The sequence below is a fragment of the Aythya marila genome, assembly GCF_965140915.1.
Source record: "Aythya marila genome assembly, chromosome: 17".
Taxonomy (NCBI): domain Eukaryota; kingdom Metazoa; phylum Chordata; class Aves; order Anseriformes; family Anatidae; genus Aythya; species Aythya marila.
In genome coordinates, this window is record NC_139058.1 from 9536455 (window position 1) to 9553656 (window position 17202).

A 17202-nucleotide genomic window follows, 5' to 3' on the forward strand; every position below is an offset into this window, starting at 1 on the left:
GCAGGCTGTGGCCTGTGAAGGACCCCTGCCAGAGCAGATTCCGGGCCGGAGCTGTACCCGTGGACAGGAGCCCACACAGGAGCAGGTGATGTGGCAGGACCTGCTGCCCCTGGGGGACCCAGGTTGGAGCAGTTTGCTCCTGAGGGATGGACCCCATGGTACGGACCCATAGCTGGAGCAGTTCTGGAAGAGCTGCTGCCTGTGGGCAGCCCACACTGGATCAGTTCATCAAGGACTGAATCCCGTGGGAGGGACCCCACAGCACAGGGGATGAGAGTGACCGAGAAGGAGTGGCGGAGAAGCGCTATAGACTGACCATAACCCCCGTTCCTCTGTTCCACTGCGCTGCTTGGGGGTGGAGGTGGAAGAGAGCGGATGGGGGGAAGATCACAGAATCACAGAATCACAGAATCACAGAATCACAGAATCATAGAATCACAGAATCACAGAACTGTAGGGGTTGGAAGGCTCCTCGAAAGATCATTGGGTCCAACCCCCCTGCCAAAGCAGGTTCCTCAGAGCAGGCTGCCCAGGTAGGTGTCCAGACAGGCCTTGAATATCTCCAGAGAAGGAGCCTCCACAGTCTCCCTAGGCAGTCTGTTCCAATGCTCCATCACCCTCACCGTGAAGAAGTTCTTTTGCATGTCAGTGCGGAACTTCCTGTGCTCTAACTTGCAGCCATTGCCCCCTGTTCTATCCCCATAAACCACTGAGAAGAGGTTGGCTACATCCTTCTGTCCCCCACCCCTCAGATATTTATATACACTGAGGAGATCCCCTCTCAGTCTTCTCTTCTCCAGGCTGAACAGACCCAGGTCTCTCAGCCTTTCTTCATAGGGAAGATGCTCCAGCTCCCATATCATCTTTGTGGCCCTCCGCTGGACTCTTTCCAGGAGATCCCTGTCTTTCTTGTACCGGGGAGCCCAGAACTGGACACAGTACTCCAGGTGAGGCCTGACCAGGGCAGAGTAGAGGGGGAGGATCACCTCCCTTCACCTGCTGGACACGCTCCTTCTAATGCACGCCAGGATCCCATTGGCCCTCTTGGCCACAAGGGCACAGTGCTGGCTCATGGTCAACCTGTCGTCCACCAGGACCCCCAGGTCCTTCTCCTCAGAGCTCCTCTCCAGCAGGTCATCCCCCAGCCTGTACTGATACTTCGGGCTGTTCCTTCCCAGGTGCAGGACTCTACAGTTGCTCTTATTAAATCTCATTTGGTTTCTTCCTGCCCATCTCTCCAGCCGGTCCAGGTCTCGCTGAATGGCAGCACAGCCTTCTGGCGTGTCGGCCACTCATCCCAGCTTTGTGTAATCGGCATACTTGCTGAGGGCAGTGCGTGTGGGGCACTCACTGAGCCCTTTTTCTCTCCTCTCTCCTTTCCCTCTCCAGGTTCCCTGGTCCAGGCAGCGCTGACTCAGTCGGACCCAAAGTCGGTGAACCCAGGCGACACCGTGCAGATCACCTGCTCCGGGAGTAGCAACTACTATGGCTGGATCCAGCAGAAGATCCCTGGCAGTGCCCCTGTCACCGTGATCTATGACAACACCAAGAGACCCTCGGGCATCCCCTCACGATTCTCTGCTTCCACATCTGGCTCCGTGTTCACGTTAACCATCACTGGGGTCCAAGCCAAGGACGAGGCCATCTATTACTGTGCGAGCAGCTACAGTAGTGATGGATTTAAATTGAAACAGTGACATAGTGCAATGGGGAAGTGATACAAAAACCTCCTACCATTGCAGGAGAAGCTGGCTCCCTGCTGTCCCGTCAGATGGTGGCGCAAGTCCCTGACTCAGCACTTCCCTTAGGGCCCAGTGCTGCCGGTGGCCATGCCTGCTGTCCCTGCTCTGCCCTACAAAAGAGTCCTAAGAGTCCCAGACCCATCCCTGCCCCATGCTGCAGGACCCAGCTGTTGGGAGTAGTCTCAGCTACGGCTGGTACCAGCACAAGACCTCTGGCACAGTCCCTATCTCCGTGATCTATAGTAATACAACAGTCCCTCGGGAATGCCTACACGATTCTCTGGTTCCATATCTGGCACCACAAACACGTTAACTATCACTGGGGTCCAAGCCGAGGACGAGGCCGTCTATTTCTGTGGTGACTGGGATGGCAGTACTAAATTGTCACAGTGACATAGAGCAATGGGGAAGTGATACAAAAACCTCCTACCATCACAGGAGCAGTTGTCTCCCTGCTGTCCCCTCAGATGGTGGCACAGGTCTCCATCTTAGCACATGCCTTGGGGCCCAGTGCTGCCGGTGGCCGTGCCTGCTGTCCCTGCTCTGCCCTCCAAAAGAGTCCCAAGGCTGTGCCTATCCCTCAGGGACGGGATGGCCCCAGCAGCCCCATCCCTGACCCATGTTGCAGGACCCAGCTGCTGGGAGGAGCAACAGCTACAGGTGGTACCAGCAGAAGACACAGGCACTGGCCCTGTCACCGTGATGTACCACAACAACAAGAGACCCCTGGAACCCCTTCATGGTTCTCTGTTTCCACATCTGGCACCACAAACACGTTAACCATCACTGGGGTCCAAGCCGAGGACGAGGCCGTCTATTTCTGTGGTGCCTGGGATGGCAGCGCTGGTCACGGCGAGTCCCAGCAATGGGGAAGTGAGAGGCCAAGCTGCTGTGGTACCAGGGCCCCTCGGGTGCCTGCTGCTGCAGCTTGGGCCTGGTGTAGGGCCAGGAAATGCCCCCGTGAGCTGGGTCCTGCTGTGTGGCACGTGCCCCGTTCCTGCACAACCCCTCTGTGCTGCCTGCAGGAGCCAGGGCAGAGGAGCAGCAGAGTAAGGGGGAAGCGCAGGTGCTGGGGCTGGGGAAAGCCCCAGACGGCTGGGGCTGGCGCTGAGCTGGAGATCGTCTCCTCCCACCCTGCTCCACGCTGGGCCGGCTGCTGCCGCCTGCCCAGGGCCTGTCCCGTCTTGGTGTGAAGGCCTCCAAGATGGAGGCTCGGCACTGTGGTGGTTTTACTCGAGCGGACAGCCGAGCCCCACCACAACCGCTGTCTCAGCCCCCCGCCGCTTCAAAGAGGAAGGGGGAGAAGTTACAACACAATGAGCTTGAGGTTGAGATGAGAATTGTTTAATTGCAGAGAAAGGGAATGGCAAATAAATGAAAGAAATGAATCAACACGGCCACACAAAAGCACAGAGAGAAAGGAAAAATATTATCCCCTACTTCCCCTCAATGAGAGATGTTCATCCACATCCTGGAAAGCAGGGCCTCAAAATGCGTAGCGGTTGTTCAGGACGACAGTCCCCTCCCCACCAGAGCCCCCTGTTTATTGCTGAGTGAGACATCAGGAGCTATGGGATATCCCTTTGGTTGGGTTAGGTCAGCTGCCCTGGCGATGTCCCCTCCCCATGCCTTGCCCACCCCAAGCCTGCTGGCTCTTGGGGGCTTGGAGGGAGTCCTGATGCTGTGCCAGCACTATGCAGCAAGAGGCATCACACTGGAGTGATACCAGTGCTGTTTCTGCTACGAGTGCAGAGCACAGCACTGTGTGGGCTGCTGCAGGGAAAGGTGACTCCAGCCCAGACAGACCCAACACAGGCAGCTCTTCAGGACAGGCATTGCAAGCGTTTCACGGGCCTCGCAGCAAAAAGGCTTTTTACTCCATTGGACAGAGTTTTACCAAAATGATCGGCAGGCTGGAGCACTTCTCCTGCAAGGAAAGGCTGAGGGAGCTGGGCTTGTTTAGCTTGGAGAAGAGAAAGCTCTGGGGAGGCCTTGTTGCGGCCTTTCAGCATTTGGGGGCGACTTATAGGAAATATGCAGGTAGACATTTTAGAGGGGCATGTAGTGATAGGACGAGGGGTGATGGTGTTATACTGATAGCAGGAAGATTTAGAGTAGATACCAGGAAGGAATTGTTCACTCGGTGGCGGTGAGGCTCTGCAACAGGCTGCCCAGAGAAGCTGTGGCTGCCCCATCCCTGAAGAGCCCAAGGCCAGGCTGCACAGGCCTTTGGGACACCCAGTGTGGTGGGAGGCGGCGTGCCCATGGCAGGGGGCTGGGAAAGGTGGGCGGTAAGGTCCCTTCCTACCCAAACCATGCGGTGATTCCGTGATACCCCGTTTATCAGCCTGTGCCCGTTGCCTCTCGTGCCTGTTGCCTCCGGGAAGCGCCTGTCTCCATTTCCTTGGTGCCCCTCCAGGAGCGGTCCCTCAGCTAAGACACCTGCTGGCCTCTTGCTCTCGGGGCTGACAAACGCCAGCCATCCCTGTGCGAGCGGCACTCTGAGCCCTTCGCCATCCTTGGGGCTCCTGCTAACGCAGCCGCGGCCACTGGCGGCCTCCTTAACCCAAGGCACTTTGCTGGCCCCGGTGTGCTGGGGGTCCTGCCAGTCCCTGGGGCCTCTTCTGTTGAGCCGCTGCCACCTGCTCTGCCCCTGTGTGCCTGGGCAGGCACCGGCTGTGTTGGGGAAAAGCAGCAGCGGCCACGGACATGTAAAGCTGTGTGAGGGGAAGATGGGGCAATGGGGTGCTGAGACCGGAGGTGTCTGCACCTCACAGCGGTGCTGTGGGAGCTGTGAGCGCTGCGTAGTACCCGTAGTACCCATAGTACCCGCCAGCGCCTGTGTCCATGCTCTCCCTGGCTGCTTGGTTACATGAGTGCAGGGCCCCGTCTGAGGCAAGGGGCTGTGTGCGAGTGCTTTGCGCCTGGGTGCTGCCACGTGTCCCCAGCACGAGGCCAGGGACAACACCCCTGTTTCTGCGGTAGAGGGGCCGGGCGGGGAGGTGGCGAGTGAGGTGCGGGACGTGGCCAAGAGCGCGGGGCCGCATTTGCATGGAGGGGCTGTGCTCTGGCCGGGCGGGGGTTTAAGAGGGAGTCGGGGTCCGTGGCACAGCCCTGTCGGCGTGGGGACTCGCAGCTGGTGGGATCTCGCCATGGCCTGGGCCCCTCTCCTCCTCGCGGTGCTCGCCCACACCTCAGGTGCCCTGGACACACGCGCTGCGCCCGTCCGGGCCCTTTGGGCTGCTGCGCGCTGAGGGCTGTGCGAGTGGGGCACTCGCTGAGCCCATTTTCTCCCCTCTCTCCTCTCCCTCTCCAGGTTCCCTGGTCCAGGCAGCAAGTACTCAGCCGGCTTATAAGACGGTGAACCCAGGAGACAACGTGGAGATCACCTGCTCCGGGGGTAGCGCTGATAGTAATGGCAAATATTGGTATGGCTGGTTCCAGCAGAAGACCCCTGGCACTGGCCCTGTCACCGTCATCTATAGCAACGACAAGAGACCCTCAGGCATCCCTTCAAGATTCTCTGCGTCCACATCTGGCTCCACAAACACGTTAACCATCACAGGGGTCCAAGCCGACGACGAGGCCGTCTATTACTGTGGTGGCTACAATGCTGGTTTTAAATAGACACAGTGACACAGAGCAATGGGGAAATGATACAAAAACCTCCTGCCATCACAGGAGCAGCTGGCTCACTGCAGTCCCCTCAGACGGCAGAGGTCCGTGACTCAGCAATGCCCTTGGGGCCCAGTGCTGCACGTGGCTGGGGATGGTCTCTCTGCTCTACCCTCCCGCAGAACCCCAGGGCTATACCCATCCTTAAGGAATGGGATGGCCTCAGAATCCCTGTCCCTGCCCCAAACTCTCTTTAGGTACCTCTGTGCTCCCAGGCTGCTCCCCGGGCCCTGATGGCTGCCTCCCTGCCCGGCTACAGCCACTGCCCTGGGGCATCACTGCAGGTACTCAGCCTTCTGAAAGCACCAAGAGACCACAATGTGTGGATCACTAAAGAGCCAGGTCAAAGCTTCACCTTCAGACCATGACAGGGGAAGTTTTGTGTGGATGCTGTACGAGGCTGCAGGGGCAGCTCAAGGCTGGCCGTTTTCTGCTCCATCATGCCCCACAAGGACAGACCCCTGAGCTGCTGCAGCACTGGCTGTGTTTGCCCAGTGCCACAGGTTTGGGCTCATGCTGGGTCTGTGCAGGATCTCCAGCCTGCCCCTGGGGGACCTGGGCAGCCCCTGGCCCTGGTTCCTGCCCCAGCCACATCCTCAGGGCCAAAAGGACTGCCCAGGACCCTCATATTGTCCTCATCCTGCTCCCTAAGCCCAGCACCGGGGTACCTCTGGGTGTGAGGGTGAGGGCTCCTGCACATCACCGGTTCCTGAATGTCCTGTGTAGGGACATTTGCTGCATTCCTGTGAGCATGCTGGGGCAGAGGGATAAGGGATCTGTGGGGGAAGTTAGAGGGGCATGGGTGCAGTCCTGTCCACAGCTCTGTTCCCAGGACCTTGGTACACTGTGGGAGGGATGGGCAGAGCAGCACTGAGCACCCTGCAGCCCTGGGGGAGATCTGCACTTTGCTAACAGCCCCACTCCCTGCCCCACGTGCTGTTGCCCTTGCCTTCTGCATGTCAAGCTGCTCGGTTCTCTGGGGTTGCAGATACCAACCAGATGAGGAGCTAGGAAGCAAGGAAGCAGGGGCTGTGCTGCGGCCCTTTCCCAGCCCCCTGGCACAGGCTTTCCCCATGGCAGAGCCCAGTTTGGTGCCATCAGACCCTGTGGATGCTCCCCATGGCAGTTCTCTGGCAAGGATTAGTCCTTCCAGCCCAGCACGGGCACTGTCTCCTCAGCCGTGTGGTCCCCTTAGCCCCTCCATTCCAGCTCTCCCTGGCTGTTTGACCTCGTAGCCACAGGAGCTGGGGCGGGGGCTCTGTGTGCACCACTTCTGGGCCTGGGTGCTGCCACGTGTCCCCAGCACAAGGCTGGGGACAATCCCCCTGTGCCTGCGGTGGAGGTGGGAAGCGAGGCGCGGGACGTGGCCAAGAGCGCGGGGCCGCATTTGTATGGAGGGGCTGTGCTGCGGCCGGGCGGGGGTATAAGAGGGAGTCGGGGTCCACAGCCCCTGACAGCCCCCTCCCCCGTTTATTGCTGAGTGAGACATCAGGAGCTATGGGATATCCCTTTGGTTGGGTTAGGTCAGCTGCCCTGGCGATGCCCCCTCCCCATGCCTTGCCCACCCCAAGCCTGCTGGCTCTTTTGGGCTTGGAGGGAGTCCTGATGCTGTGCCAGCACTATGCAGCAAGAGGCACAACACTGGAGTGATACCAGTGCTGTTTCTGCTACGAGTGCAGAGCACAGCACTGTGTGGGCTGCTGCAGGGAAAGGCGACTCCAGCCCAGACAGACCCAACACAGGCGGCTCTCTGGGACAGGCATTGCATGCGTTTCACGGGCCTCGCAGCAAAAGGGCTTTTTGCTCCATTGGACAGAGTTCGACCAAAACGATCAGCGGGCTGGAGCACCTCTCCTGCAAGGAAAGGCTGAGGGAGCTGGGCTTGTTTAGCTTGGAGAAGAGAAAGCTCTGGGGAGGCCTTGTTGCGGCCTTTCAGCATTTGGGGGCGACTTATAGGAAACAAGGAGACAGATATTTTAGAGGGGCACGTAGTGATAGGACAAGGGGTGATGGTGCTAAACTGATGCAAGGCAGATTTAGAGTAGATATCAGGAAGGAATTGTTCACTCAATGGCGGTGAGTCTCTGCAACAGGCTGCCCAGAGAAGCTGTGGCTGCCCCATCCCTGAAGAGCCCAAGGCCAGGCTGGACGGGCCTTTGGGACATCCGGTGTGGTGGGAGGTGGCGTGCCCATGGCAGGGGGCTGGGAAAGGTGGGCGGTAAGGTCCCTTCCCACCCAAACCATGCGGTGATTCTGTGATTCCTAGTTTGTCAGCCTGTGCCCGTTGCCTCTCGTGCCTGTTGCCTCCGGGAAGCGCCTGTCTCCATTTCCTTGGTGCCCCTGCAGGAGCGGTCCCTCAGCTAAGACACCTGCTGGCCTCTTGCTCTCGGGGCTGACAAACGCCAGCCGTCGCCGTGCGAGCGGCACTATGAGCCCTACGCCATCCTCGGGGCTCCTGCTAATGCAGCCGCGGCCGCTGGGGGCCTCCTTTAACCCAAGGCACTTTGCTGGCCCCGGTGTGCTGGGGGTCCTGCCAGTCCCTGGGGCCTCTTCTGTTGAGCCGCTGCCACCTGCTCTGCCCCTGTGTGCCTGGGCAGGCACCGGCTGTGTTGGGGAAAAGCAGCAGTGGCCACGGACATGTAAAGCTGTGTGAGGGGAAGATGGGGCAATGGGGTGCTGAGACCGGAGGTGTCTGCACCTCACAGCGGTGCTGTGGGAGCTGTGAGCGCTGCGTAGTACCCATAGTTCCCGTAGTACCCGCCAGCCCCTGTGTCCCTGCTTTCCCTTGCTACTTGGTTACATGAGTGCAGGGCCCCGTCTGAGGCAAGGGTCTGCGTGCGAGTGCTTTGCGCCTGGGTGCTGCCACGTGTCCCCAGCACGTGGCCAGGGACAACACCCCTGTGCCTGCGGTAGAGGGGTCGGGCGGAGAGGTGGCTAGTGAGGTGCGGGACGTGGCCGAGAGCGCGGGGCCGCATTTGCATGGAGGGGCCGTGCTGCGGCTGGGCGGGGGTTTAAGAGGGAGTCGGGGTCCGCAGCACAGCCCCGTCCGCGTGGGGACGCGCAGCTGGTGGGATCTCGCCATGGCTGGGCCCCTCTCCTCCTCGCGGTGCTCGCCCACACCTCAGGTGCCCTGGACACACGCGCTGCGCCCGTCCGGGCCCTTTGGGCTGCTGCGCGCTGAGGGCTGTGCGAGTGGGGCACTCGCTGAGCCCATTTTCTCCCCTCTCTCCTCTCCCTCTCCAGGTTCCCTGGTCCAGGCAGCAACTACTCAGCCGGCTTATAAGACAGCGAACCCAGGAGACAACGTGGAGATCACCTGCTCCGGGGGTAGCGCTGATAGTAATGGCAAATATTGGTATGGCTGGTTCCAGCAGAAGACCCCTGGCACTGGCCCTGTCACCGTCATCTATAGCAACGACAAGAGACCCTCAGGCATCCCTTCAAGATTCTCTGCGTCCACATCTGGCTCCACAAACACGTTAACCATCACAGGGGTCCAAGCCGAGGACGAGGCCATCTATTACTGTGGGGGCTACTACAGTAGTGATGGTTTTAAATTGACACAGTGACACAAAGCAATGGGGAAGTGATACAAAAACCTTCTGCCATTGCAGGAGCAGCTGGCTCCCTGCTGTCCCATCAGATGGTGGCACAGGTCCCTGACTCAGCTACAGCCTCCCAGCCCAGATAGAGCCGCTGCCCTGGGGCATCACTGCAGGGACTCAGCCTGCAGAAAGCACCAGGAGACCAGAATGTGTGGATCGCTAAATTTTGGTATGGCTGGTACCAGCAGAAGACCCCTGGCACTGGCCCTGTCACTGTCATCTATAGCAACGACAAGAGACCCTCGGGCATCCCTTCTCAATTCTCGGCTTCCACATCTGGCTCCACAAACACGTAAACCATCGCTGGGGTCCAAGCCAGGGACGAGGCCGTCTATTTCTGTGGTGCCTAGGATGGCAGTACTAAATTGTCACAGTGACATAGACCAATGGGGAAGTGATACAAAAACCTCCTACCATTACAGGAGCAGTTGTCTCCCTGCTGTCCCCTCAGATGGTGGCACATGTCTCCATCTTAGCACATGCCTTGGGGCCCAGTGCTGCCGGTGGCCGTGCCTGCTGTCCCTGCTCTGCCCTCCAAAAGAGTCCCAAGGCTGTGCCTATCCCTCAGGGACGGGATGGCCCCAGCAGACCCATCCCTGACCCATGTTGCAGGACCCAGCTTCTGGGAGGAGCAACAGCTACAGGTGGTACCAGCAGAAGACACAGGCACTGGCCCTGTAACCGTGATGTACCACAACAACAAGAGACCCCTGGAAGCCCTTCATGGTTCTCTGTTTCCACATCTGGCACCACAAACACGTTAACCATCACTGGGGTCCAAGCCGAGGATGAGGCCGTCTATTTCTGTGGTGCCTGGGATGGCTGCGCTGGTCACGGCGAGTCCCAGCAATGGGGAAGTGAGAGGCCAAGCTGCTGTGGTACCAGGGCCCCTCGGGTGCCTGCTGCTGCAGCTTGGGCCTGGTGTAGGGCCAGGAAATGCCCCCGTGAGCTGGGTCCTGCTGTGTGGCACGTGCCCCGTTCCTGCACAACCCCTCTGTGCTGCCTGCAGGAGCCAGGGCAGAGGAGCAGCAGAGTAAGGGGGAAGCGCAGGTGCTGGGGCTGGGGAAAGCCCCAGACGGCTGGGGCTGGCTCTGAGCTGGAGATCGTCTCCTCCCACCCTGCTCCACGCTGGGCCGGCTGCTGCCGCCTGCCCAGGGCCTGTCCCGTCTTGGTGTGAAGGCCTCCAAGATGGAGGCTCGGCACTGTGGTGGTTTTACTCGAGCGGACAGCCGAGCTCCACCACAACCGCTGTCTCAGCCCCCCGCCGCTTCAAAGAGGAAGGGGGAGAAATTACAACATAATGAGCTTGAGGTTTGAGATGAGAGTGATTTCATAGAATCATAGAATATCCCGAGTTGGAAGGGACCCGTGAGGATCATCAAGTCCAACTCCTGACACCGCACAGGTCTACCCAAAAGTTTAGACCATGTCATTAAGTGCACAGCCCAAACGCTTTTGGAATTCAGACAGGCTTGGTGCAGTGACTACGTCCCTGGGGAGCCTGCTGCAGTGTGCAACCACCCTCTCGGTGAAGAACCTCTTCCTGATGTCCAGCCTAAACGTCCCCTGCCTCAGCTTAACACTGTTACAGCAGGTCCTATCACTGGTGTTTACAGAGAATAGGTCACCTGCCTCTCCACTCCTGCTCAAGAGGAAGTTGTAGACTGCAATGAGGTCCCCCCTCAGCCTCCTCTTCTCCAGGCTGAACAGGCCCAGCACCCTCAGCCGCTCCTCATAGGTCTTCCCCTCTAGGCCCTTCACCATCTTCGTCGCCCTCCTCTGGACGCTGTCCAACAGTTTAATGTCCTTTGTGTACTGTGGTGCCCAGAACAGCACACAGTACCATAGGTGAGGCCGCACTAGCGTAGAGTGGAGCAGGAGAATCACCTCCCTTGACCGACTGGAGATGTTGTGCTTGATGTATCCCAGGATAGGGTTCTCCCTCCTGGCTGCCAGGAAGAGGCACATAATGATAGGACAAGGGGTGATGGTGTTGAACTGATAGCAGGCAGATTTAGGGTAGATATCAGGAAGGAATTGTTCACTCAATGGCGGTGAGGCTCTGCAACAGGCTGCCCAGAGAAGCTGTGGCTGCCCCATCCCTGAAGAGCCCAAGGCCAGGCTGGACAGGCCTTTGGGACACCCGGTGTGGTGGGACGTGGCGTGCCCATGGCAGGGGGCTGGGAAAGGTGGGCGGTAAGGTCCCTTCCCACCCAAACAACGCGGTGATTCTGTGATACCCCATTTGTCAGCCTGTGCCCGTTGCCTCTCGTGCCTGTTGCCTCCGGGAAGCGCCTGTCTCCATTTCCTTGGTGCCCCTGCAGGAGCGGTCCCTCAGCTAAGACACCTGCTGGCCTCTTGCTCTCGGGGCTGACAAACGCCAGCCGTCGCCGTGCGAGCGGCACTCTGAGCCCTTCGCCATCCTTGGGGCTCCTGCTAACGCAGCCGTGGCCGCTGGGGGCCTCTTTAACCCAAGGCATTTTGCTGGCCCCGGTGTGCTGGGGGTCCTGCCAGTCCCTGGGGCCTCTTCTGTTGAGCCGCTGCCACCTGCTCTGCCCCTGTGTGCCTGGGCAGGCACCGGCTGTGTTGGGGAAAAGCAGCAGTGGCCACGGACATGTAAAGCTGTGTGAGGGGAAGATGGGGCAATGGGGTGCTGAGGCCGGAGGTGTCTGCACCTCACAGCGGTGCTGTGGGAGCTGTGAGCGCTGCGTAGTGCACGTAGTACCTGCCAGCCCCTGTGTCCCTGCTCTGCCTGGCTGCTTGGTTACATGAGTGCAGGGCCACGTTTGAGGCAAGGGGCTGCGTGTGAGATCTTTGTGCCTGGGTGCTGCCACGTGTCCCCAGCACGAGGCCGGGGACAACCCCCCTGTGTCTGCGGTGGAGGGGCCGGGCGGGGAGGAGGGGAGCAAGGCGCGGGATGTGGCCGAGAGCGCGGGGCCGCATTTGCATGGAGGGGCCGTGCTGCGGCCGGGCAGGGGTTTAAGAGGGAGTCGGGGTCCGTGGCACAGCCCCGTCGGCGTGGGGACGCGCAGCTGGTGGGATCTCGCCATGGCCTGGGCCCCTCTGCTCCTCGCGGTGCTCGCCCACACCTCAGGTTCCCTGGACACACTCACTGTGCCCGGCCGGGCCCTTTGGGCTGCTGCGCGCTGAGGGCTGTGCGTATGGGGCACTCGCTGACCCCGTTTTCTCCCCTCTCTCCTCTCCCTCTCCAGGTTCCCTGGTCCAGGCAGCGCTGACTCAGTCGGAGCCGAAGTCGGTGAACCCAGGCGACACTGTGCAGATCACCTGCTCCGGGGGTAGCGCTCACAGTGATGGCAAATATTGGTATGGTTGGTTCCAGCAGAAGACCCCTGGCAGTGCCCCTGTCACCGTCATCTATAGCAACGACAAGAGACCCTTGGGCATCCCCTCACGATTCTCTGCGTCCACATCTGGCTCCACAAACACATTAACTATCACTGGGGTCCAAGCCGACGACGAGGCTGTCTATTACTGTGGTAGCTGGGACAGCAGTGCTAGTGCTGACACAGTGACACAGAGCAATGGGGAAGTGATACAAAAACCTCCTGCCATCACAAGAGAAGCTGGCACCGCAGTGTCCCCACAGATGATGGCAGATGTCCCTGTCTCATTGCTGCTCTTGCAGCTCTGTGGTGCAAGTGGCTGTAACTGTTCTCTCTGATCTGCCCTCCCACAGAACCCCAGGGTTCTGCAATTCCCTGAGGGATGGGATGGCCCTAGCAGCCCCATCCCTGCCCCAAACTGCAGGGCCCTGGAACCCTGGTGCTCCCAGGCTGGTCCCCGGGCCCTGATGGCTGCCTCCCTGCCCGGCTACAGCCACTGCCCTGGGGCATCACTGCAGGGACTCAGCCTGCAGAAAGCACCAAGAGACAACAATGTGTGGATCGCTAAAGAGCCAGGTCAAAGCTTGGCCTTCAGACCAGGACAGAGGATGTTTTGTGTAGCTGATGTATGAGGCTGCAGGGGCAGCTCAAGGCTGGCCGTTTTCTGCTCCATCATGCCCCACAAGGACAGACCCCTGAGCTGCTGCAGCACTGGCTGTGTTTGCCCAGTGCCACAGGTTTGAGCTCATGCTGGGTCTGCGCAGGATCTCCAGCCTGCCCCTGGGGGACCGGGGCAGCCCCTGGCCCTGGTCCCTGCCCCAGCCACGTCCCCAGGGCCAAAAGGACTGCCCAGGACCCTCATATTGTCCTCATCCTGCTCCCTAACCCCAGCACCGGGGCTACCTCTGGGTGTGAGGCTAACGGCTCCTGCACATCACCGGTTCCTGAATGTCCTGTGTAGGGACATTTGCTGCATTCCTGTGAGCATGCTGGGGCAGAGGGATAAGGGATCTGTGGGGGAAGTCAGAGGGGCACAGGTGCAGTCCTGTTCACAGCTCTGTTCCCAGGACCTTGGTACACTGTGGGAGGGATGGGCAGAGCAGCACCGAGCACCCTGCAGCCCTGGGGGAGATCTGCACTTTGCTAACAGCCACACTCCCTGCCCCACGTGCTGCTGCCCTTGCCTTCTGCATGTCAAGCTGCTCGGTTCTCTGGGGTTGCAGATACCAACCAGATGAGGAGCTAGGAAGCAAGGAAGCAGGGGCTGTGCTGCGGCCCTTTCCCAGCCCCCTGGCACAGGCTTTCCCCATGGCAGAGCCCAGTTGGTTGCCATCAGACCCTGTGGATGCTCCCCATGGCAGTTCTCTGGCAAGGATTAGTCCTTCCAGCTCAGCACGGGCACTGTCTCCTCGGACGTGTGGTCCCCTTAGCCCCTCCATTCCAGCTCTCCCTGGCTGTTTGACCTCGTAGCCACAGGAGCTGGGGCGGGGGCTCCGTGTGCACCACTTCTGGGCCTGGGTGCTGCCACGTGTCCCCAGCACAAGGCTGGGGACAATCCCCCTGTGCCTGCGGTGGAGGTGGGAAGCGAGGCGCGGGACGTGGCCAAGAGCGCGGGGCCGCATTTGTATGGAGGGGCTGTGCTGCGGCCGGGCGGGGGTATAAGAGGGAGTCGGGGTCCACAGCCCCTGACAGCCCCCTCCCCCGTTTATTGCTGAGTGAGACATCAGGAGCTATGGGATATCCCTTTGGTTGGGTTAGGTCAGCTGCCCTGGCGATGTCCCCTCCCCATGCCTTGCCCACCCCAAGCCTGCTGGCTCTTGGGGACTTGGAGGGAGTCCTGATGCTGTGCCAGCACTATGCAGCAAGAGGCACAACACTGGAGTGATACCAGTGCTGTTTCTGCTACGAGTGCAGAGCACAGCACTGTGTGGGCTGCTGCAGGGAAAGGCGACTCCAGCCCAGACAAACCCAACACAGGCGGCTCTCTGGGACAGGCATTGCATGCATTTCACGGGCCTCGCAGCAAAAAGGCTTTTTGCTCCATTGGATAGAGTTCGACCAAAACGATCAGCGGGCTGGAGCACCTCTCCTGCAAGGAAAGGCTGAGGGAGCTGGGCTTGTTTAGCTTGGAGAAGAGAAAGCTCTGGGGAGGCCTTGTAGCAGCCTTTCAGCATGTGGGGGCGACTTATAGGAAACAAGGAGACAGATATTTTAGAGGGGCACGTAGTGATAGGACAAGGAGTGATGGTGTTAAAATGATAGCAGGAAGATTTAGAGTAGATATCAGGAAGGAATTGTTCACTCAGTGGCGGTGAGGCTCTGCAACAGGCTGCCCAGAGAAGCTGTGGCTGCCCCATCCCTGAAGAGCCCAAGGCCAGGCTGGACGGGCCTTTGGGACACCCGGTGTGGTGTGAGGCGGCGTGCCCATGGCAGGAGGCTGGGGGAGGTGGGCGGTAAGGTCCCTTCCCACCCAAACAACGCGGTGATTCTGTGATACCCCATTTGTCAGCCTGTGCCCGTTGCCTCTCGTGCCTGTTGCCTCCGGGAAGCGCCTGTCTCCATTTCCTTGGTGCCCCTGCAGGAGCGGTCCCTCAGCTAAGACACCTGCTGGCCTCTTGCTCTCGGGGCTGACAAACGCCAGCCGTCGCCGTGCGAGCGGCACTATGAGCCCTTCGCCATCCTCGGGGCTCCTGCTAATGCAGCCGCGGCCGCTGGGGGCCTCCTTTAACCCAAGGCACTTTGCTGGCCCCGGTGTGCTGGGGGTCCTGCCAGTCCCTGGGGCCTCTTCTGTTGAGCTGCTGCCACCTGCTCTGCCCCTGTGTGCCTGGGCAGGCACCGGCTGTGTTGGGGAAAAGCAGCAGCGGCCACGGACATGTAAAGCTGTGTGAGGGGAAGATGGGGCAATGCGGTGCTGAGGCCGGAGGTGTCTGCACCTCACAGCGGTGCTGTGGGAGCTGTGAGCGCTGCGTAGTACCCATAGTACCCGTAGTACCTGCCAGCCCCTGTGTCCATGCTCTCCCTGGCTGCTTGGTTACTTGAGTGCAGGGCCCTGTCTGAGGCAAGGGGCTGCGTGCGAGCGCTTTGTGCCTGGGTGCTGCCACGTGTCCCCAGCACGAGGCCAGGGACAAACCCCCTGTGTCTGCGGTGGAGGGGCCGGGCGGGGAGGAGGGGAGCAAGGCACGGGATGTGGCCGAGAGCGCGGGGCCGCATTTGCATGGAGGGGCTGTGCTGTGGCCGCGCGGGGGTTTAAGAGGGAGTCGGGGTCCGCGACACAGCCCCGTCGGCGTGGGGACTCGCAGCTGGTGGGATCTCGCCATGGCCTGGGCCCCTCTCCTCCTCGCAGTGCTCGCCCACACCTCAGGTGCCCTGGACACACTCGCTGTGCCCGGCCGGGCCCTTTGGGCAACGGGGCCCTGGCCTCGTCCCGCTGCTGCACGGTGAGGGCTGTGTGTGTGGGGCACTCGCTGAGCCCCGTTTTCTCCCCTCTCTCCTCTCCCTCTCCAGGTTCCCTGGTCCAGGCAGCGATTACTCAGTCAGACCCTAAGTCGGTGAATCCGGGAGACACCGTGCAGATCACCTGCTCCGGGGGTGGCAGCTACTACGGCTGGTACCAGCAGAAGACCCCTGGCACCGGCCCTGTCACTGTGATCTATGATAATACCAAGAGACCCTCGGGCATCCCTTCACGATTCTCTGGTTCCACATCTGGCTCCACAGCCACGTTAACCATCAATGGGGTCCAAGCTGAGGATGAGGCTGTCTATTACTGTGCTGGCTACGACAGCAGTGCTAGCGCTTACACAGTGATACAGAGCACTGGGGAAGTGGTACAAAAACCTCCTGCCATCACCGGAACAGCTGACTCTGTGCTGCCCCCTCAGATGGTGGCTCAGGTCCCTGACTCAGCACTTCCCTTGTGGCCCAATGCTGCAGGTGCCGTGCCTGCTGTCCCTGCTGCCCTCCCACAGAACCCCAGGACACTGCCCATACCTCAGGGATGGGATAACCCCAGCATACCTATCCCTGCCCCATGTTGATGGGCCCAGTTGCTGGGAGGAGCAACAGCTATAGTTGGTACCAGCAGAAGACCGCTGGCACTGGCCCTGTCACCGTGATCTATAGTGAAAGTAAAAGACCCTCAGGCATCCCATTGTGGTTCTCTGGTTCCACATCTGGCACCACAAACACATTAACCATCACTGGGGTCCAAGCTGAGGACGAGGCCGTCTATTTCTGTGGTGCCTGGGATGGCAGCGCTGGGCACGGGGAGTCCCAGCAATGGGGAAGTGAGAGGCCAAGCTGCTGTGGTACCAGGGCCCCTCGGGTGCCTGCTGCTGCAGCTTGGGCCTGGTGTAGGGCCAGGAAATGCCCCCGTGAGCTGGGTCCTGCTGTGTGGCACGTGCCCCGTTCCTGCACAACCCCTCTGTGCTGCCTGCAGGAGCCAGGGCAGAGGAGCAGCAGAGTAAGGGGGAAGCGCAGGTGCTGGGGCTGGGGAAAGCCCCAGACGGCTGGGGCTGGCTCTGAGCTGGAGATCGTCTCCTCCCACCCTGCTCCACGCTGGGCCGGCTGCTGCCGCCTGCCCAGGGCCTGTCCCGTCTTGGTGTGAAGGCCTCCAAGATGGAGGCTCGGCACTGTGGTGGTTTTACTCGAGCGGACAGCCGAGCCCCACCACAACCGCTGTCTCAGCCCCCCGCCGCTTCAAAGAGGAAGGGGGAGAAATTACAACACGAAGAGCTCGAGGTTTGAGATGAGAGTGATTTCACAGAATCATAGAATATCCCGAGTTGGAAGGGACCCGTGAGGATCAAGTCCAACTCCTGGCACCGCACAGGTCTA

The 17202-nt window shown here is 60.2% G+C and overlaps 1 protein-coding gene across 10 annotated transcripts in view; it reads left to right on the forward strand.

Moving 5' to 3' along the window:
• The window catches only part of IGLL1 (immunoglobulin lambda like polypeptide 1), a 58323-nt gene that overhangs the window by 29768 nt on the left and 11353 nt on the right, over positions 1–17202 (forward strand). The window contains exons 1-2 of one of the 10 annotated variants that reach the window (XM_082773804.1): positions 4873–4940; positions 12235–12540. The exons of 6 other annotated variants lie outside the window; for them this stretch is intronic. In XM_082773804.1, coding sequence (XP_082629930.1) covers positions 4895–4940; positions 12235–12540 — 352 coding nt within the window. In that variant the 5' untranslated portion in view covers positions 4873–4894. Of the gene's footprint in view, positions 1–4870; positions 4941–12036; positions 12117–12234; positions 12541–15653; positions 15728–17202 lie in introns of those variants that run through there. 3 more of the 10 variants (XM_082773801.1, XM_082773811.1, XM_082773802.1) reach the window with 3 other exon arrangements.